The 22,417-nt window shown below is 39.6% G+C and overlaps 1 protein-coding gene across 6 annotated transcripts in view; it reads right to left on the bottom strand.

Annotated features, from left to right (window-relative positions):
• Positions 1 to 22,417, bottom strand: part of tec (tec protein tyrosine kinase) — a 128,829-nt gene that overhangs the window by 93,422 nt on the left and 12,990 nt on the right. For 4 of the 6 annotated variants that reach the window (XM_030162037.1, XM_030162041.1, XM_030162042.1 and 1 more), the window contains exons 2-4: positions 14,611 to 14,814; positions 12,918 to 13,022; positions 868 to 949 (exon numbers count right to left, since the gene is read on the bottom strand). In XM_030162037.1, coding sequence (XP_030017897.1) covers positions 868 to 949; positions 12,918 to 13,022; positions 14,611 to 14,748 — 325 coding nt within the window. In that variant the 5' untranslated portion in view covers positions 14,749 to 14,814. Of the gene's footprint in view, positions 1 to 867; positions 950 to 12,917; positions 13,023 to 14,610; positions 14,815 to 19,368; positions 19,529 to 22,417 lie in introns of those variants that run through there. The other 2 variants (XM_030162038.1, XM_030162043.1) reach the window with 2 other exon arrangements.

Genomic DNA, 22,417 nt, shown 5'->3' with positions numbered 1-22,417 from the left:
CATCTACTGATCTAAACAGTTTAATACCTATTGATCCATAAATCCAAACAATCCATGTCAATAATTGGTGTAAAATACAGTTATTCATCTTTTCATGGTCATCAGATATGACCCATTTGGATATTCAGAGGCTGTGTAGTTACCGTGGAAATACTGTCATCTTCAACAACATTGATTAACCAATAAAACCCATGGAGTTGGATCAGTGACAGTAGATGGACACACTGGGTTTATGTTTGATTAATGATATATTTTGTTGAAAAAGTCACCTTTTCTTCAGTTTTCTCTGTTTCTGATATAACAGAACACAACTTCAATCCAAGCTTTTATGAACATCTATATAATCAGAAAATTAAATATAGGAAAATACATGATTTATACTGAAAAAACACTAAATACAGAATGTGATAATAAGTGATGATAAATCAATTAAAAACGAATACATAGAAAATGGTATTTGGAAACTGTCACAGAAGAAGCTCTGGGTCTTCATAGGTTAATATGACTAATGGTTTCCAATGTAATCACAAAATGACAAAATTATACTATAAGCGTATTATCCTGATGCTTCTCTTGATTAACAAAAACATTATTAAACCTTATAAAGATGTTATACAAAGTAGCATCTGGTCTTTTGTGGCATCCCTTCACCAACCCGTCTCAGGTGAGAAATCATATATAGAAAGATCAGTGGAAAACATTGGGGGCTGCTGAGAAATACGACACATTTGAAAATCTTTCTATAGAAATGTGATTCCGGTGTGAAACCAACTCAGTAATAGTTCAAACTCTACTCAAGCTGCTGCTGGCATCGTTCATATTTAATGTGAATATGTTCATGTTTTGTATGTGAGAGCAAAAACATACGCTCTTTGAGGCTCTGGACCCACAGACTTCTGCTGTCATGACTCGGAGCAAACACGTACAGAGTGCTGGCATCATACACCACCTAAAACACACACAGTATGGATAATAATGTAGCCAATATAGATAATATTATATTGCAGGAAGTAGGATACTGCCTATGAGGAAAAAGGTAAAAAAGAAGTGAAGTCCCCTCCTCTCGGATGCTCCCCATCGGACCTTATCTTGGGACAAAAAATCAATTATGGGAGAAATATTAACTAAAGAGATTTTGTAGATTTTCTAGTTTTGTGTGAAATGGCTCAGTGGATTGCATCTCTTGTTGCACTTCATACATGTTATCCCCACCAGTGTTAATTTTGTTGACGAACTATTTTCGTCATAGTCTTTGCCAACAACATTTTTTCTGATGAAAATGAGATGATAACTAAATAAAAAGTCATTCACAAGACCCAAAAGACTGACTAAATGTAGTAATACTTTCATTAATGAATAAAAACTAGATGAATAGGTTGGCCACAGATGAGATCTACTCAGAAGAAAGAGGGAGAGGGAGGAGTTGAGAGCTCCAATCAGAACTCAACTTTGTGAGCGATGCATAAGGCGATTACATTTGTTTTGATCTCACAGTAACCGCTGGCAGAGTGTGTCAACACTAAAGCTGCAAATGATCGCTTGGGAGAAAAAGAAGAGCAGATATATGGGAAGATTTTACTTTTGATATTTAAGGCCAACCAGGGGCTCGTTTCTGCACTAGTTCGTTAAATCGTTTAGCCCGGCGCAACGCAAAATGCGTCTCTTTAATGCATTTTGCGCTATCCTGTTTCTGGGCTTGCTCTTTGTTCATTAACAACTAGCGCAACTCAAAATGCATTTGTTTGTTAGTTCGTTAACCCCAACGCAATGCAAAATGCGCTATCTCATTTCTGGGCTAGTTGGTTAAAAGTGTGCACTCGCCCAGTTCCTTGTTAAAGAGCTGATTTTCACGCGGACCTCAGAGGTCCGCATTAGAAGGAGGATGTATTCTTGTAGATTTATTTCACTTCGTTTCTGTCATGTATTTCCTTTGAAATATTATTTACATTTGTAGAAGAAGATTTTTAACACAAGTCTAACAATATCTTTAATGATATCAGATTTTTTCCATGGACATTTTGCACTGATAAAAACGAATTTGCTGAGTGAGGACTGATCGGCTCACTGAATTTTATTTTCTATGGATTTATGGATAACTACAAAAGCACTCGGAGAGTGCAGACCTCCGCCAAGGCAGATCAGTACCCCCCCATCACCACCAAAATTTTATCATTTGTTCCTTGTGCCATTATCAACATTTCTTGAAATTTTCATCCAAATCTGTCCATAACTTTTTGAATTATCTTGCACACAGACAGACAGACAAACCAACGCCGGCAAAAACATAACCTCCTTGGCAAATATAGATTAGTTCAGGACAAAGTGTGTGTAGCTTTGAGAGATAGATGAATGAATGAATGAATGAATGAATGAATGAGTGACACCGTATGGGGGCAGAGCCAGTGAACTGGTGACACACACACACTAGCGGGTGTGTGTGTGTGTCTGTGTGCGCGCCTAATGAGATATGAGCACATGGATGAGAGGAACGGAACAGCGTTCAGTTTTTCTGTACAATCTGTTTGTTCTGTTGTTCGGCGTAGGTACGACCAACAGTGACCGATTAGAGTTCTGTTCATAAAGTCACCAGTGCAGAATAACTGGGGTCATCTTTAGATGTCCAGCTGGACGCACGATATCAATGTGTAAATAATTCAGTTCAGTTCAGAGTGTGTGTGTGTGTGTGTGTGTGGGGGGGGGGATGCAGACAGCTGAGGGGGTCCATCTATAGTCAGATGAGGGTGAGGAGGTCCATCCAGACAGGTGAGGGTAAGGGAGGAGGTCACAGATCCAGGCTCACAGATATCCTCTAATACTTCTTCATTCTAACCATAATGCTGTCAGATGACTGGAAACGGTGGGAGCGGAGGCATTACTCTGGGTTAAATAATGAACACACCTGTTTAGCACACCCTTCAATGCAAACAGTGAGTGAACGATGGCTGCATTCACTATTTAACCCAGAAACGTACCCCAGACGCATTGTAAACTATGAAACCGGCTTGACTCCACTCAACTCAACTCGGGTACCAGGTACTATTCCTGGAAACCGTTTCCATTATGGAATACTACCGACTTTAGAGTACCTGGTCGTCATAGTGATGCTACTGAAATATTATTTTAATCTAAATAGTTGAAGTTTTAAGTTTAATCTTTTAGTAGTCAGTAGTTAATGTTTTAAGATATGATTCCTTTGTTTCACTTAGTAAGTTTTTAGGATAGTATGGGTTGGTTGTAACATCTTGGTCAACATACCAAGCTGATAGATTTATGATCACAGGACTTAGGTTTTACCTTAGGTACACTTTTAAATACACACTCCCACATAGGATTGTTAATCACAGGAGATAAGACTTAAATACACTGTCAGTATAGGGTTATACATAAAGTTGAGGTATCACATCTACTTGACTTTAGAGTCAGATGACACCAGTCCATTTTTGTGACACAACCCACCTAGCACAAGGGGGTCAGCCCATAGTTTGAGGATCAGTTTACGAGGATTATAAAAGTGATGTGCATTGGAATGTCTGGATCCATTTCCTGCTTGATGTGGATCCTCAGCGCTGACTTGTACTTTGTGGTCAGATCAAGTCAAAATTAAATTTATAAAAATGAGACAGAAAAGAATCCGGACTTATTCTTGGAGCTTCCAACAAAAGAACACATTAACACTATGCGTAACTTCCATGACGTCTGCTCAGAGAGGTGCTGATAAAGGCTTGTTACATGTTACCCCATCAAGCTCATGCTGAATATCTTTATCGGCCACCAAGGACAGAAATGTCTGAACCTCCTTGTGACCAACCACAGTGTCGTTTTGCGTGCTGTCATTTAGCCTACCAGTTTATTTACTGTAAACTTTTGTTTTTTTTAAAATGGCGTGTTGCAAATTGATGACACAATGACACAGAGACAACTCTCTGACCAATCAGTGGTCTGCAGTGTTTACATGTCACATTTTAGCAACTTCGTTGTGGAATCTCGGATGAACAAGTACTAAAAAAAGCAGTACCGGGTACTAGATTCCAGGTTCTTTTACACAATGGCAACGCAAAAAGGCAGAGTCGATTTGAGCCGGTACCGTGTAGTGGAAACATGGCATATATTGCGCCATTATTACCAGTATTATTCAGTAGTATTTACTGCTGTTGTTGTCAAGGCTTAGAAATGTGCTTTCAATTCTATGCCATTTTTCTTGACACTAAGCTCAAATCCCTGGTAGCATTATATATGTGACATCCTTTGAAAATTTTTTTGACAGTTTCAGCCACTGAAGTAGTTTCAGGTTAGCACTATTTATAATTAAATTGGTTTATTATATACCGATGGCACTGCTGCTTTTACAATATTCAGTTTCATGGAGAATGCTGTTTACTGTTTGTCATGATTAATGCACAGCTTAAAGTAGGAAAGTAGGACTCTACTTCTCATTGTTACCCTTCGGCCAACTTCTGGCCAGCGGGGTATTGTAATAATTTTGTCGTCTGTCTGCCTGTCTGCCCATTCAACAACATAATCGCATTATCTGAAGACTGCATTAAGATATCTGGACCAAATTTATACTGTGGATACATGTTGGCATGGAGCAGAAGCCTATTGAAAATAGATCACCTCGAGCTACTTTTTCAAGGTCCAATGGCCTTATGCAGTTAAAATATCTGAGTACTTTACATACATAAATGTGTATGTAATAAATTTTACAAAAAGACAATCTATTCTAAATTATAGGGCAGTAACTTTCAACCGAATCTTACACTATATTTGGCTGAAGGGGTATTGAAAGTGTGCAGCACGTTACATTTGTTTTTCTGTTGTAATTGAGATGGCCTGTAATGAAACCTGTGGCAAATAAAGATACATTTGTGTTTGAAAGAACAAAAGTGAAATGTATGTGTATTGCACATTCAAACCTTAATGCCATTCTATAATACTTTGAAATTTCATTTAATCTCAGTCAAAACTATGACCTCAGATACCCTTTATATCATTACATAAGAATCTAGTTGACTAAATCTACAACAGACTAAATTTGATATCAAATCTTCCATTCATATCTAAGATTGTGGAGAAAATAGTAGCCAATCAGTTAAGCGACTTCCTTCAGGCCAAAAGTCAATTTGAGAATTTCCAGTCAGGTTTTAGGGAACATCATAGTACAGAAACAACACTGGTCAAAGGTGCCAATGACTTTCTACCTGCTTCAGATAAGGGTTTTGTTTCTATACTGGTTTCATTAGACCTTAGTGCGGCTTTCGACACTGTCGACCGTCCTTCTACAACGACTGGAAGAATCAATTGGTATTAAAGGATCATCATTAATGTGGTTCAAAACCTATCTAACAGATTGTTTTCAGTTTGTTAATAGTAATAATAAATAATGATAATAATAATACATTTTATTTATAGGCACCTTTCTTGGCACTCAAGGACACCGTACAGTAAAACAGGAGAGTTAAAAACAAACAATAAAGCAGAGTAAAAATAAAAGGCAGGTTAAAAATTTGGACAGTGCAATTGTGTTCACAAAGAGAAAGAGGTCCTAAACAGATGGGTTTTGAGTCTGGATTTGAAGAGAGGAAGTGAAGTGGTGTTTCTGAGATCCGGTGGCAAGGAGTTCCAGAGCTGGGGAGCAGAGTGGCTGAATGCTCTGCTCCCCATGGTGGTGAGACGGGCAGAGGGAACACTGAGGTGGATGGAGGAGGAAGATCTGAGGGTACGAGAGGGAGTGGCAACATTAAGTAGGTCAGACAGATATGGAGGGGCGAGGTTATGGATGGCCTTGAATGTCATTAGAAGGATTTTAAATTCAATCCGGAACTTAACCGGGAGCCAGTGAAGCTGTTGAAGGACAGGAGTGATGTGGTTAGTGGAGGGGGTCCTGGTGATGATGCGAGCAGCAGAGTTCTGAACCAATTGAAGTTTATGGAGGGATTTATGTGGGAGACCAAAGAGGAGAGAGTTACAATAATCCAGACGAGAAGTGACAAGGCTGTGAACAAGGATAGCAGTGGTATGGGGGGTGAGGGAGGGGCGGAGGCGGCTAATGTTACGTAGGTGGAAGTATGCAGACCGAGTGATGTTATTGATGTGGGATTGAAAAGACAGAGTACTGTCGAGGATGACCCCCAGACTCTTAACCTGTGGGGAAGGGGAGACCGTGGAGTTGTCAATGGTAAGAGAAAAACTATTGGTTTTGGATAAAGTGGATTTTGTGCCAACGAGGAGAACCTTGGTTTTGTCACTGTTTAGTTTGAGAAAATTGGAAGCGAACCAGGATTTTATGTCTGCCAACCAATCAGTGAGGGAGGAGGATGGGAGGGTAGAGGTGGGTTTGCAGGTGAGGTAGAGCTGGGTGTCATCCGCGTAACAGTGAAAATTGATATTGTATTTCCGGAAAATATTGCCAAAGGGAAGGAGGTAAATGATAAAGAGGAGGGGCCCAGTACAGACCCCTGGGGCACACCTGAAGTGACGGGGAAATGGGAGGATGTGATGGATTTGATCTGGATAAACTGAGTGCGGCCAGAGAGGTATGATTTAAACCAGTCTAATGGAGTGTGGGTAATGCCGATGGAAGATAATCTATTAAGAAGGGTGGTGTGACAGATGGTGTCAAAGGCTGCGCTCAGGTCAAGGAGGATGAGGATGGTAAGTAAACCAGAATCTGTTGCCATGAGTAGGTCGTTGGTGATTTTTATGAGTGCAGTTTCTGTACTGTGAAGAGGGCGGAAACCAGACTGGAACTGTTCATACAGATGATTGTGAGATAAATGGAAATGAAGTTGAATAGCTACTGTTTTCTCAAGAATTTTGGAAATGAAGGGTAGATTGGAAATAGGGCGGAAGTTATTGAAGTCGGTTGGATCTGCACCAGGTTTTTTCAGAATTGGGGTTATTGCAGCGGTTTTGAAGGATGCAGGAACAGTTCCAGTGGTGAGAGAAGAGTGAATGGTTGCAGTGACAGAGGGGGCCAGAGAAGGAAGGCATGCTTTCACCAGGACTGTGGGGAGGGGCTCCAGCTGACAGGTGGATGGATTGGACTTATGGATAAGTTCTGATATTTCATCAAGGGAGGGGAGGTCAAAGGAGGATAGTGAGTGTGTGGGTGGATGAGGTTCGGATGTGACGGTGGAGGAGTTTGAACCGAGGTTGAGATGGATCTTCTGGATTTTGCTGATAAAAAAGGAGATAAGTGAATTACAGAATGCGGTTGTGTGCAGGTGAGAGGGTAAAGAATCCGGGGGTTTAGTGATATTGTTGAGTAGTGAGAACAGTGACTTGGTGTTACCTTCATTTGAACAGATTATATTGGTGTAATAGTTGGATTTGGATTTGGCAATGTAGTCCTTGTAATGCTTAATATGGTTAGCATACATTTCCTCATGAACAGCCAGTCCAGTTTTTCTGAAGAGCTGCTCGAGTCGTCGACCTTCAGCTTTCATGTGCCGAAGTTCAGGTGTAAACCAGGGAGCAGAGACAGAAAAGGAAACAGATCTGGTTTTTAGTGGAGCGAGGGAGTCAAGGATGCTGCGGAGACTTGTGTTGTAATATGAAACCAGATCTTCAGGGTTGGATGGATGGATAGTGTTCATGAGGGAGTCGATACTGGATGAGAGAGAGTCAATGTTAATGTCCCTGATTTTACGGAATGTGATGATACGGGGAAGCTTAGTGATGGAGAGTGTGAGTTTTACATTGAATGAGACGAGAAAGTGGTCAGAGATGGGAAGTTCATCTGCTGCACAGTCAAGAGGGGTGACACCAGAGCAACAGATTAAGTCCAAAATGTGTCCTTTAGAATGTGTAGGAACGTGGGTATGCTGCTGAAATCCAAAACTCTCTAGACAGGATGTAAAGTCTCTGGTGAGAAGATCATTGGTATTGTCCATGTGTATGTTGAAATCTCCCAGTAGTATTGTGTTTGGTGAGAGAGTGGATAGATCGGTGAGAACAGCAGCAAAGTCATTTAAGAAATTATTGTTTGGTTTAGGGGGACGGTATACAGCTGTAATTGTGGTGGGAGTTGGTCCAGACAGATGACATGCGATGCATTCAAAAGAGGTGGATGCAGGAACAGACACAGGCGACACTTTCCACTTCTCGCGATATAATATCGCGAGACCGCCTCCCCGGCCGGTGCCGCAAGGTTGACAGGTGTAAACAAACCCCGGTGCTGTAGAGCTGTTGAGCTGGGAGAAATCGCCCGGCCGTTGCCAAATTTCAGTTAGGCAAAGAAAGTCAAACTTACGGTCTGTGAGGAGATCCTGGACGAGCTGCCCCTTGTTTGTGAGTGAACAGATGTTCAGCAGACCGAAGCAGATGGCGGTGTTGTCGCAGGTGGTCGGGGTGTTAGCCGACCGAGCTAGGCTGGCTAACAGTTTTGACAGTAATGAATCATCTCAGTCCACTACAGTTAGTTATAGAGTTCCTCAAGGCTCAGTTCTTGGACCAATACTGTTTATTACCCCACTCCCCAAAGGGGAGGGAAGGGGTATTGTTTCTGGTTCGGTTTGTTTGTTTCTTTGTTTATTAACACTCTAGCAGCAAAACTATTGGTTCAATTCATACCAAATTGGGTTTATAGATTGTCAGTGACACACAATAGATCTGATTACATTTTGGGGAAAGTAAGTCAAAGTTCAAATTTTTTATGAATTTTTTCTTTTTCTTTTTCTTTTTTTTTTCTTTTTTATGGGCTCAGCTGGCTGACAGGCAGCTGTCTGTACCGATAAGGCAGCAGCCGACACCAACTGTACTCCCAGTCATCATCGCCCATTTTTCTGACACCTTTGCTTGTGTATCCTCTTTTATTTGGACATTTTACCAGGGAGTTCCTCACACTACTTTTTTTTTTTTCTACTTATCTTGTCCAGCGTCCTAACAGCAGAATGGTAGTCTGGTTCCTCCCAGTGCTGAACAAATTTGCTTTGCCAAGGGTAACTTCATAAAGTATATGAAGCGCCCTTTGATATTCTACTGTGTTTATTATGAGTTTTGTTGAACCACATTTCGATGCCGGACCTGACATGGGGGGTGGGGTGGGGCGGTAGAAGAAGGGGAGAGAACAAGAGAGAAGAAGGTGGCGAAGACCCTCACAAGAAAGTATCAACAATACAAACAGCAACAACCATGGAGACAATTATAATGATAACAATAACTACAACCAGAACTGAATAAACTGGGCAGAAGAGAGAGAAAAAAAACAAACAAAACTACAAAAAAAAAAAAACACAACAATGAGATACATAAGACCTATGAAATGAAGAATATAAGAAAGCATGAACAAAATATTGTATACCACGTTCGCACAAATAATACCTATAACAAATAATACCAGTAACAAATCCACACATCATCAGTTGTTCACATTCATCTGCTGTGACAGAGTGAACCAGGCAAACAGACTGAGGTGAAGAACAGACATGCAACCACAACTGCACTCCCTCCAATAGATCTGGTAACATTTTGGGGAAAGTAGGTCAAAGTTCAAATTTTTTATGAATTTTTCTAATCTTTTTTTCCCTATTTATCAATAAAGTTTTATGTTATCGTATTGTATCTTATCTTATCTACTTATAATGGGTGAAATTTCAAATGTCTGTAGCAACAAAACTATTAGTTGAATTCATACCATATTGGTTTTATGGATTGTGAGTGACCCAGGGGTACGTTTCTGGGTTAAATAGCGAACGCAGCCATTTGTGCGCCCTTCAGCGCAAATAGAGAGCGAATGATGGGTCGGCGAACACAGAGGCTTAACGAACCCACATTCCGTTTCTGCGCTCATTGCGTTCACTAAGCCATCGTTTGCTCACTATTTGCGCTGAAGGGTGCGCTAAATAGGTGCGTTCACTATTTAACCCAGAATGACCACCTCCGCTCCCAATGTTTCCAGTCATCTGATCTGACAGCATTATGGTTAGAATGAAGAACTATTATAGGATATCTGTGACCTCCTCCCTTACCCTCATCTGTCTGGATGGACCTCCTCACCCTCATCTGACTATAGATGGACCCCCTCAGCAGTCTGCCCCCCACCCCACACACACACACACACACACACACACACACTCGGAACTGAATTATTTACACATATATATCGTGCGTCTAAGGATGACCCCAGTTATTCTGCACTGGTGACTTCATTAACAGAACTCTAAATGGTCACTATTGGTTGTAACCAAGCCAAACAACAGGACAAACTGATTGTACAGAAAAACGGAACTCTGTTCCGTTGCTCTCATCCACGCGCTCATATCTCATTAGGTGCATGCACAGACACACACCCGCAGGTGTGTGTGTCACCAATTCACTGGTTCTGGTCCCATGCGGTTCTCATTCATTTGTTTATTCATTCAGTCATTCATCTCTCAAAGCCACACACTTTGTCCTGAACTAATCTATATTTACCTCCGCCAAGGAGGTTATGTTTTTGCTGGCGGCGGTTTGTCTGTTTGTCTGTCTGTATGCAAGGTAACCCAAAAAGTTATGGATGGATTTGGATGAAAATTTCAGAAATGTTGATACTGGCACAAGGAACAAATGATAAAATTTTGGTGGTGATTTGGGGGGGGGGGGGGGGGCACTGATCTAACTTGGCGGAGGTCTGCTCTTTCCGAGTGCTTTTGTAGTTATCCATAAATCCATAGAAAATAAAATCCAGTGAGCGGATCAGTCCTCCCTCGGTAAATTTGTTTTTATCAGTGCAAAATGTCCAAAGGAAAAATCTGATATCATTAAAGATATTGTCAGACTTGTGTTAAAATCTTCTTCTACAAATGTAAATAATATTTCAAAGGAAATACATGACAGAAATGAAGTGAAATGAAGCTACAAGAACACATCCTCCTTCTAACGCGGACCTCTGAGGTCCACGTCAAAATCAGCACTTTAACGAGGAACTGGGCGAGCGCTCACTTTTAATGAACTAGCCCAGAAATGGGATAGCGCATTTTGCATTGCGCTGGGGTTAACGAACTAACGAACGAACGCATTTTGCGTTGCACTAGTTGTTAATGAACGAAGACAGACACCCTCTCTATGTTTGAGAGTAGGCTAAAACTTTCCTTTTTGATTAATCCTATAGTTAGGGTGGCTCAGGCTGCTCTTAGTTATGATGCTATAGGCTTAGACTGCTGGGAGACTCATGATATACTGAACTCTTCTCTGCTCCTTCTCCTGTCTGATCTCCTCTCTGCTCCTCCTCCTCTATGTCCTCCTCTCTGCTCCTCCTCTTCTCTGACTTTTTCTCTGCTAATATTTTCTTCTATTTACACCCCAGTCAATATATATCACTGACTTGACATCCTTCCCGGAGTCTCTGTGCTTTATCGCCTCACAGGTTTTCCCTGGATCATCTCTGGACCTGCTGCTATGGTCCCTCTTCTCTCCTGAATTTATCACCATCAGTCACTCATCCATGTGATAGTGTTCATCATATAGTTACAAAGATGGTAGATATTATCATATTTTATTATTAATTCCACAACATTCCCCAACGGTAGATTGGTGCTCTTTTAATGTCATCATCTTGTTGCCCACCATTCCTCTTTCATTCTGTAGAGAATTAGCATCATGATGGATTATTTTGGTTTGGTACCATGGCTGAATATCTCTGTCATGGGCTTTATATATTTAAGTCATATCATATTTAACATGTATAGTTACACACACACACACACACACACACACAAACATATATAAATATAAACATATATATATATATATATATATATATATATATATATACACACATATATATATACACACACACACACACACACACACATATATATATATATATATATATATATATATATATATATATATATATATATATATATCAAACAGAACACAACTTTTTTGCATTTCAGTGTTTTCTATGACATGTTCTTCTTCCTAGATGTTGATATGTAGACGCTAGGGATGGAAAGATTATCTGATATGTATCAATATACTGATATACACAATCCGAGTGCACTGGTAGAGAAGCTGTGAGTGAATGAAAAGTTTGGAATGATATTGCGTTGCATTCATTACTGAATGTTTGTGTCGATGAAATTCGATCTGTTCAATAGAATATATTTGTACTTGCATTTAAAAGTGTTACTATATATTTGGGTAAAGTTTTCTTTTCTGCAGAGCCACACTAATATGCGCTGCGGATTCATGGATGTGTACACTGCACACTACAGTATGAGCTCTGTGGATGGACTGTGGCCAGCGCCATCAATGAATACTGTAATGTCTATGTCTTAATCTTACAAAACATAGAAGGGAGGCGATGACATATGACAATGTGTACTTTTTACTATATCAACTGCATTGAAACTGCCGTACTTACTGGAAATACTTTCTTAAATAGTGACATACATATCCAACTGCGCATCCCAGAGTACCTTGCGCAGGTGTCTCTTAAAGTGACAGAACCTTTTTCTGTATTACCTACATTAAAAAATACATTACATTACAAATTGATTCAGCAAGGGAGCAAGAAGTTGAGCGTGAGAAACATGAAGAGAAACGACTTTGGAAACACAGTCCTTACTTTTTCATGTGACTGTATGTGAGGCCGGTGTTCTGAAATTGCACAAAAGCCACTTTGTGATCAGTCATGGTCTTACTAGATAAATAAATAATTAAGCTCATTGAATTGCACTGCTTATTTTTTTTATCAGAATGAATGTGTTGAATCAATATGTGCTTAATTGCTCTATGTCATTTGGGTGTGACTTGTATTGTATTGTATCGCATCGCATGTATCTTTAATATATTGGATCAGAGATGCTGTATCGAGATGAGTATCGTATTGACCTTACAACTAAGATTCCCAACCCTAGTAGATGCATAATTGTACTTTTATTAGACTTATTATACAGTGGTAACATATACTGCCAATCAAGTCAAATTTCTACCTGAAATGGGTATTTATTTTGGCAGGGGATGATTCCTCCTCCATTCTTGACAATCTCCACACATTTGATGCGACTCAGCTCGATGGAGCCTCTCCTGAACTTCTTCTGTTGACAGAAACCACAGAACGAAGGCCTTTTGTTTTAGTAATAATGTATGATAATCATTGTAACAGATGATACACAGAGAAACATTACATCTTGTTTCATTGTTATCTGTAAGGAAGCATAGCTTATCTGCTACTGTTCAGAACACCAATTTCCATCTCATGATCTCAATGTTTACTTATAATTTGTAAGAGATTTCAATCTAGCTCACCCTTTAACGGTGTGTAAGCCTACGTCATGAATGGGGAGTGACACCGAATGAAACAATGCATTGTAAAATGAAGGAGCTAAATTGTGCCACCTGACTCTGAAAAATATCTTCCCTGAAATTCTGAGCATGTATTAAACTGAACTTTTTAACTTAAGAATAAATGTATTTCAATGAAAATACTGTCCAGCAGATAAAAAATATGGTACAGGCCATGCAAGAAACAACATAATATAAAAAAATAAATAAATAAATAAATAAAAAAACATAATTGACTGCTTAAACATATTAGGCTACGTTCAGACAGTGGGGCTTAAAGGTGCTGGAGACTTTTGTTGACCAATTTTTCATCAAATCTGTAAAACCTCAGTCATAGTTTAAGTATCACAAATCTGTAAGTCTTTTTGTGATTACTCATCTGAATCTCTTGCATTACGGTGAACAATTTTGAAGTGCCATCCACCGTAAACAAAACCCATGTGTTTACATTCAGACCGGGAGGTCACTTGAGCATCTTCGGAATTTTCTGTTGCAACATGCATTGTGGGAAAGAGAGGCTCGCGCTGCGCGAACCTCCCAGCCCCCTGCATGGCAGCGGCAGCGCGAGCCTCCGTTTCCCACAATGCACGTCATGACAAAAAATTCTGAAGATGCCTGAGTGACCTTCCGGTCTGAATGTAAACACATGGGTTTTGTTTACGGTGGATGGCACTTCGAAATCGTTCACCGTAATGCAAGAGATTCAGGTGAGTAATCACAGAAAGACTTACAGATTTGTGATACTTAAGCTATGACTGAGGTTTTACAGATTTGATGAAAAATTGGTCGAAAGTCTCCAGCACCTTAAATGCACAATACGGATGAAACCTGATTTTTTGTGTGCTTTTGTGCGACTTCTATCAATTTTGAATATGAACTGAATGCGAATGCAACCCTGAAGTGAAGGTCCTGACGTAATATGTGACCGCACAGGCATGCACTGAGTTTACGGAAATAAATATGTTTTCCCATGGCTCCTCCTCCTGGGACACAGCATTGTGGCGTGTGGCACATTTCAATGACATAAAGGTTGGATAAATGCAACCTGGCTGTTCAGATTGAAGTTACATTACAAAATCAGATTCTTATCGGATTTAGGACCACATATGAAAGTGGCCTTGGTTGGATTTGAAAAAATCGGCTTTGTGCTGTTCAAACTGTAATTAACAGATTGGATACAGGTCATATATGGACAAAAAAATTGGATTTCGGCTATACTTACCTGCAGTCGGAACGTAGCCTTAGTTATCTGGTGTCAGATGATGATGTTTTGTCTTTTGAAGTGGTATGAATGTTTGAAGTCCTGATATTTCAATATTTCAGACAGAAAATGAAAAATACCTCTGCTTTTCCGTCGTAGTAGCTCAGCCTGCTTGTCGTCAGGACAAACAGTCTTTCCTTGTAGTTCAGCGGTGACGTCCTCTTCTTCTGCTGCGACCGCTTGATCAGTATCTCCTCCAATTGCAGCTCTTCACTCATCCTGGCCCAGGCCACAGCCTCAACCCATTAGTGGATGATGTCACTATGCAGCAGACTGGAGCAGAACTGAAAAAGGCCATGTTTTTTGTATTTTCTATCCACAACATTTTTATTTACATTTTACAAATACGGCACAACAAATATCAAAAACATTGCTTCTCTCTTATAATATATAAAAAAGTAGGGACTCTATTACAACAAGTACATTGTGTACAAAGAAATAAAATATCAAATTTTAAATTAAGGAATGAGCTTGACAAATTTGATGGAATCGGGAAAAAATGTAGAATTCCAACCAGACTGTCAGAGCTGATGATATTGTTATTGTTTTAAAATAGGGGTGGCATTTAATAGAAGGGCTAATGAAAGGTCGGTCTGAGATGGGGATGTTGTCACATGCTGACTGTTTAATGTCTAACCATGGGCTGCCTGACTGTTGAGGGTGAATTCATTTTAATATGTACTGTAGTTGATTTGCAATGAAGTATTGATGAAAGTTTGGTGCTGAAAATCCTCCTTGCGCCTTGGGTTTCTGTAGGATTTGATTTAGGCGTGTTATTTTTCCAGTAGTATTTAGTGATGACTGAGTCTTGAGATTTGAACTATGACGCAGTAGGTCAGGACGGGACATCACTTTGACAGTGGAGGAACACCACAGACACACAGCTGTTCAACAATGAGCAGCTTGTGCTAACGTTCACTGTAACATTAACAATGTACAGTAAACAGCAGAATAAAAAAACTGCAAGACACAAGCATCAACAGTCCTTCTCAGACATTTTAACCAAAACAAAACATAGGCTAACACCTTGAATTTTGTTTTAAATTTAAGTGAACAACAGAAAGTGGGAAAGTTAAGACAGCGGCAGCCAAGAAGAAAAGAGTGCATTGTCTTCATGACATAAATGAACAGAATAATCAAAACACACTGTCTGTCCATATTATTATTCAATATTGGTCATGCTTGCATGGTTCACAGAGCATTACTTAAGACAGTAGTTTTTATCCCAAAATATATCCCCAATGCAAGGTTAAAACCCCATGGTATCAGTAGTGTTGAGTGATATACACAAGTATTACTTATTATTGGGGTTCATCTTTGTAAGGTAAGTTAAATGAGAAAGCTGACTGACTTAAATCTGAAAACTCTGAATTGGTGAAGGGTCATATTCTGGCCTGGAGGGGTATATTCTGGCCTGGAGGGATATAGTCTGGCCTGGGCTATTTTACATCCCAAGGGTATAGTTTGGCCTAGGACAGTTTATCCCCTGGGATATACTCCAGCCTGGGCCAAACTATCAAAATGATCGTCTGGACTGGGGGTATATACTGGATTGGGGGTATAGTCTGGACCGGGGGTATACTTTGGCCTGTTACACTAGGTCAGAGATACATGCACACACAGTCTTTCATAACAGGGATGTCCCAATCCGATCTACAGATCGGTATTGGCTGCCAACCTGGCATTTTTTAGAAGACTGGATTGGATTGGATTTAGTCGCGAGATCGGGCCAATCCAGGCCCAGTTCTGGGGGGTAAACAAACATCCTGCTGCCCCCTCAAATTAAAGTTCCTGAAGGTACGGAAAAGAAAAATTAGCTGCACATCAGCAGGAGGCTTAGAGGAACTGGAAAGCATTTAGGTTTAGGCTTAAGGTTAGGTTCTACATTCAGCCCAACTGTGATCTCAAGTAAAATAATAGCATAATAGCCTATAAATAATGACTCCAAATTTAAATAAAAACTTCATTGTAAAAAGTCGTATCAGATTCATATCAGATTGGTTTGGTATCAGCAAAACTAATCCTAAAAAAAATCTGATCGGATCAGAAGCAAAAAAATCCTGATCAGGACGTCACTACTTCATAACACTCCCACCTGCAACGTGATATCATGACTCGCATAAATATACACACCACTTTTAATTGCCATGTTGTCTGTACGCATAATAAGCTTTCTGCGTGTATGTTCACGCCGTTATTAGCCCCCTGTCCAACCTGAATCAACGCGTCACATACCACGCACTGAGGGTTACGGTTACAGTTAGGGATAGAGTTAGCAGTTACCATTATGTGAACCAGAGATCTCGGCATAAATTGACACATGATCAAATGATGCTGAATAACACCTGAAAGGTCAAAAATGCGTACATATAGCATGCCAAATGCCATAAGAATCTGGCATGACATACAACGCTGTTTGATGAGATCAGTCTCCCCACCTGAGTGCATGACCTTTTTTGAAAACAAACGTGATCATTTTGATGTTTTTTAATTAATTAATTAGTTTTTTATATGATGCACAGATTGAAATGATGATCATTGGACCCCAGAAGTTGCAAAATTTATTCAATAATGTTTCTTTGTCTCTTGATGACTGTGTTGTTCTTGGCAGAGACAAGATGAAAAACCTTGGTGTCATATTTGACCAGACACTTGCTTTTGATAAGCATATCAAGGAGGTGACTCGAATATCATTTTTTCATCTTCGAAGGATTGCTAAGATCAGGCCAATCCTGAGTGACAAAGATGCTGAAGTCCTCATTCACGCTTTCATAACATCTCGTTTGGACTATTGTAATGCTCTTCTCTCAGGATTACCCAAAAAAAGTTTCCGAGTCCTGCAGATGGTGCAAAATGCTGCAGCTTGGGTTCTGACTGGAGCTGGGAAATATGATCACATTATCCCGGTGTTGGGCTCTCTTCACTGGCTTCCATGTCAGGTTCGTGCTGATTTTAAGGTGCTTTTATTGACTTATAAAATTTTAAATGGAGCGGCACCTTCTTACTTAACGGAGCTGGTTAGACTGTATGCACCTTCTCGTGTTCTTCGCTCACAAGGATCTGGCCCCCTGACTGTGCCTAAAATCAGGAAAAAGACTGTTGGTGAGCGAGCCTTTTCTTTCTGTGCACCAACACTTTGGAACAGTCTTCCTCTGGACATAAGGCAGGCATGCTCTGTGGGTGTTTTTAAAGCAAAGCTCAAGGCCCACTTGTTTACTCTGTGTTATATGTCTTGATTTGTTTTTACTGTGTTAATGTTTTTAGTTTTTATGTTTTATTGAGATTGATTTTATATCTGTACAGCACTTTGATTGAAAGCGCAATACAAATTATAATGCACAGATTGGATGGCACTTTCAATTTCATTGTACTTGTTACAATGACATTAAAGACATTGTATCATACTGTATTCTATTCTATGTTGTTATCAGTGTTTAATGTTGAACATTCATATTGTAGGGAGGACTTGCTAGTCTTAGAACTTGAAGTTTTAGGATATTATGACTTTTATTATATCACAAACAGTCAAATTAATTTATGTTCCAACTGCATGGTAATGTTTTATTTTCAATGTGCTTTTATTGTAATATGTAAACTTCAGTGAGAAGTGTGGTCATAATCTGATCTTTGTGGAAGTCTAACATTTTTTACTGACTAAGGTTTTTCTGGTTGAAGTAATGAAAGTAATTCAGAGTTTTCACATTTAAGTCAGTCAGCTTTCTCACTTAACTTACCTGACGAAGCTGAATCACAATAAAATGTTGAAAAATTAAGTAATGCTTGTGAATATCACTCAACACTACTGATATCATGGGGGTATAATTTGGCCCAGGCCACTTTATATCCGGATATAGTGCGGCCTGGGGTGTACTTTGGCCTGTTACACCAGCATTTAGTCTGTTTTGGGAGTTTTCAGATGAAAAGGGTGTCAAAAAATTATAGAAATCTGAAATAATACCATTTCTCAGACTGTCCTTTATCATAGTCTTTTCGAAAGATTCATGACTAGGTTAAGTGAGAGCACTGTTTTGGTTTGATCTGATAAATTTTCTAAGATGCAGATATTAAAAGAAATTTTGTTTATTAAGATTGAATCTAATCCTCAATTTTTCAAGATATTATGTTACTTGAATTTCAATGATATAAATCTTGGATCTTTTGGATTCCTCTTAAATTCCATAGTTTAAATGCGGCATCTGCTCTACCTGGTACAAAGTGGTAATTACCCCATATTGGGCTATACTGTGACAGTGAATGTGGTTTAGAGCCCAACCGATATGGGATTTTTGGGGCCGATGCCGTTACCGACATTGGGGGCTAAAAAAAGCCGATATCCGATATATTGGCCAATAACCGATGTATTGGCTGATAACCAATATATTGGCAGATATATGAAATAAGAAATAACAAATTACTACTAGGAAATATTCAAAAACTATTCATAGAAAGGGAAGGGGGTTATGAATTAAGAGGACAACATAATTGAAAAAATTTTAAAGTGAGAACGACAGGGAGAAGTTTTTGTGTTTCGATTTGTGTAGTAAACGTATGGAACAGATTGAAGGTGGAGCTCAAAGAATGTCCAAACAGCCAATTTAAAAAGAGGTTTAAAGAGATGGTCTATACACAGTATAAAACTGAAGAAGGTGTTTGAGTATGAATACATGGGTACTGTTTTCTCTTGTTTTTCGGTTTTTGGTTTTGGTCTTGGCCTATGGAAAAGCAAACTAGTTCTTTAAAGGCACCAGGTTGGAACCAGTTAAAGGTGGGGTATGAGATCTTAGACAAACTGTTCGAGCAAGCTACATTTTGAAAATACTCAATTCAAAAGTCCAAACCTCTTTCTTCAGACATTCCCCCGTAGCCACACCTCCAGAGTACTGGCACGCGCAATCATTGTTCTCCAGGGTTCACGAGCGCTGCACAGCAACAATTCACTCGGCTCCGGCAGCCCCGGCTCCGACGGCCCCAGTTCCGACGGCCGCGGCTCTGGTCCCAGTCCATGCATACCTCATTCAGTCTCCTCTAACACCTTCACTCTTACAGAACAGTCCCAATTCATACCTATCTGGCTAATGTTTCATTTCCTAGTGATTTATGTAAGTGACAAAACTGTTTGCCAGTGAACTTTACATCCTAATATAGCTAATATAGCCAAGCTCTGGCTCTGGCTCCTGAACAAGTGTTCCAAGCCTCTGAGAATGCATGATTCATGCACAAAGTGGGGTACGTGGAGAGGGGGGAGGGACAAATGGCAGTTGAGTTTGATAGACATATCACGTTCAGTCATTTCGATGAGGTGCTTAAAATGATTGGATGGTGTTTTTTCAGTCCAGTCCGTTCTACAGGTGACTACATATTTTATTTTTGTGTTGGAGCATGTAATGAATTGGTTGTAATCAGGGTGTGAAGGGGTTTTTAAGCAATATAGTAAAAAAAAATGCTCCAGGAAAACATCTTGCACCCCACCTTTAAGCACTGGCTCTAGCACCGACACCAAACTAGCACCAAGTTTTTTTTGGTGGAAAAGGGGTATGTGAGACCTGACTCATTACTACCCTCCGGTTATTTTTCCATCAGTAACAGAATAAAGTAATAAGGTAGAAGTTGGAGGAACATCCATATATGAACTATCATGATTAAGCTGTGACCCATCCTGTGTTTTATGTGTTTGGGATCATGCTGTCCATGGTGCTGAATCACACATTCCTGTAGAATATGTGGAGAAATATTGACCTGCACTGTTAAACATAACAAAAATTACGAGTCATAATAAGGCATCAAATGAAGAAATTTGAAGTAGAAGGTATAAGAATAAATCAAAGATACACAAGAATACGGAATAGGTTTAAAAACTCGAACTGTCCGTCACACACATTCTCTCCATCACCCTGACCCTCACACTCAAAAAACAGGCTGGCTGTTAAATTTACTTAATTGTAGCATACATTTTGTACAATACAATTTCATGTTTACAAAATGAACGTGAATAAATGATGCTGGATTTACTTGAAACAGAACTGCTTAGCTTTTATTTGATTCAACCGTGTCGAAGTAACATGACACTATCAAGTTCTCACGCGCTTCCGGGAAAATGATGGCCAATATCGCGAGAACACGTCACGGGATCATCAGGTAGTGGGTAACGCGAGAAGAGACTACCTGCGGGAAGTCACTACCGGCGGGAAGTAATCCAGCCAGCGTGCACATAAACAGGTAAGAATCATTTATCATCTGCCTTTAAAATGGATCAAAATGCAAACGAATACCATGCATAAGTGCCATCACCTTAAGCGACGCTTGTCCGCGTTTGTTTTGTTGTTCGACCGAATGTAACGTTTAATGTTTCGGTTAAAATGGTGACCATTCGCTATTTGCATGGCTGAGACGTTAGAGACGGTGACGTCGTTACCAGCAAGTTTCATTACTAACAGCGTTACTAATTAAACTAGTTTAATTTCTCAGTTGCGTTGTTCAGCTTTCATGTGTGTGTTTTAACTTTCGAGGCACTCCGTTGTTTTGCTAATAACACTGCAGCAAGCGGTAAAATGAAAAGCCGTTTGGGAGCCCAAAAGAGCTGTCTCTTGTTGGTGAGCTGAGCCAAACTGGCGCCCTAGAAAGAGACAGAATTCCTGTCACCATCAGACTATAAGAAGGAGGGAAGAGGTGGGGATAAAATTGGTGAACAGAGGGAGGAGAAAGTTGTAAAGGTTATTGTTCTGAAATATCGTGTGTAGTTTTTAGAATTCACTAGCAGTCTTCGTAAAGCCAAAGTTTAGTCATCAGTATTTGCTTGGTAAAAATATTACTTTAAATTGATAGGTAGAGATGGATTCATTTATTTCCTGTATTTATTTTAATGGCAATTAAAGTGATAGAGGACTTGACATAAATCAACATACAAAAAATAAATGGTTATTGGTATAAGAAAAAATACAATTAAAGGCTCAATTATATACAACTAGCAGATTAATTTGATAATGATATAATAATGTTTTCCATTCACTGATACTAATTCATCTGTCTGTTCTATTTATCACAGCCATTGGTTACTGCCAACTTCTACTCTGCTGTCCGCCTGCAAGTGTTCTGTCCAACTGCACCTGAAGTCTGAAGTCCAACTGCATCAGTGACTACAGGTTAAATCATCCTAGTTCCCTATTTTTTTTATTTATTTATTTATTTATTTTTTTTGTGTCTGGCTGTAGCAAGTATAGTTTGCTCTGGATGTGGAGGTGTAAGGAATGCAGTGTCTCTTTATCTAGTAGATATACGCTAATAAAACATATTAGACTACAGCACCGTCATAGGCAACGCTACCCCTGCCTACACACTAACTGCCCATGTACTTTTAAGACATGGAATGCTTTGTACATTTATTTAAGTAGAGTCCATCCTAAAGAAAATTCTCAGGAGTTACTGGAACTGTCAACATTCAGTTGTCATTTGTGTGCTTGCCGTGATCTTCCTACAGAGAGGGATTATTTCACACACATTGAAACTCATCTGAAAAGTAATGAAACTGTTACTTGCATGTTTGTGGGTTGCTGTTTTCAAACAAATATATATGGAACCTTTCACTCACACAAGAACAGAAAACACAACCCACATACATTGAAAGATTTCAAGATAGGAGTAGTTACAACCTCTCAGGTTTCACAAGAGTCATCTGATGATCCTGAGGAAGATGCACACAATCAAGGTGACAGTGCTGTTGAAGCAGACAGTGGATGTTCAAGTTGTGATGTGAGTGTACCTAAGAACTTGCCTGAAGTAATTAAGCAAAATTTTGCTGCTGCATTGCTCAAGTTGGAGCATTTTGCACATGTGCCAGGCAAAAAAATTGATGAATTCTTAGAAGAACTGCACTAAGTCTGTGATAACAGA

This window comes from Sphaeramia orbicularis, chromosome 18, assembly GCF_902148855.1.
Source record: "Sphaeramia orbicularis chromosome 18, fSphaOr1.1, whole genome shotgun sequence".
In the NCBI taxonomy this organism is placed as follows: domain Eukaryota; kingdom Metazoa; phylum Chordata; class Actinopteri; order Kurtiformes; family Apogonidae; genus Sphaeramia; species Sphaeramia orbicularis.
Note: the sequence above shows the minus strand (reverse complement) of the source record. Positions and strands in the feature narration are given on the sequence as shown.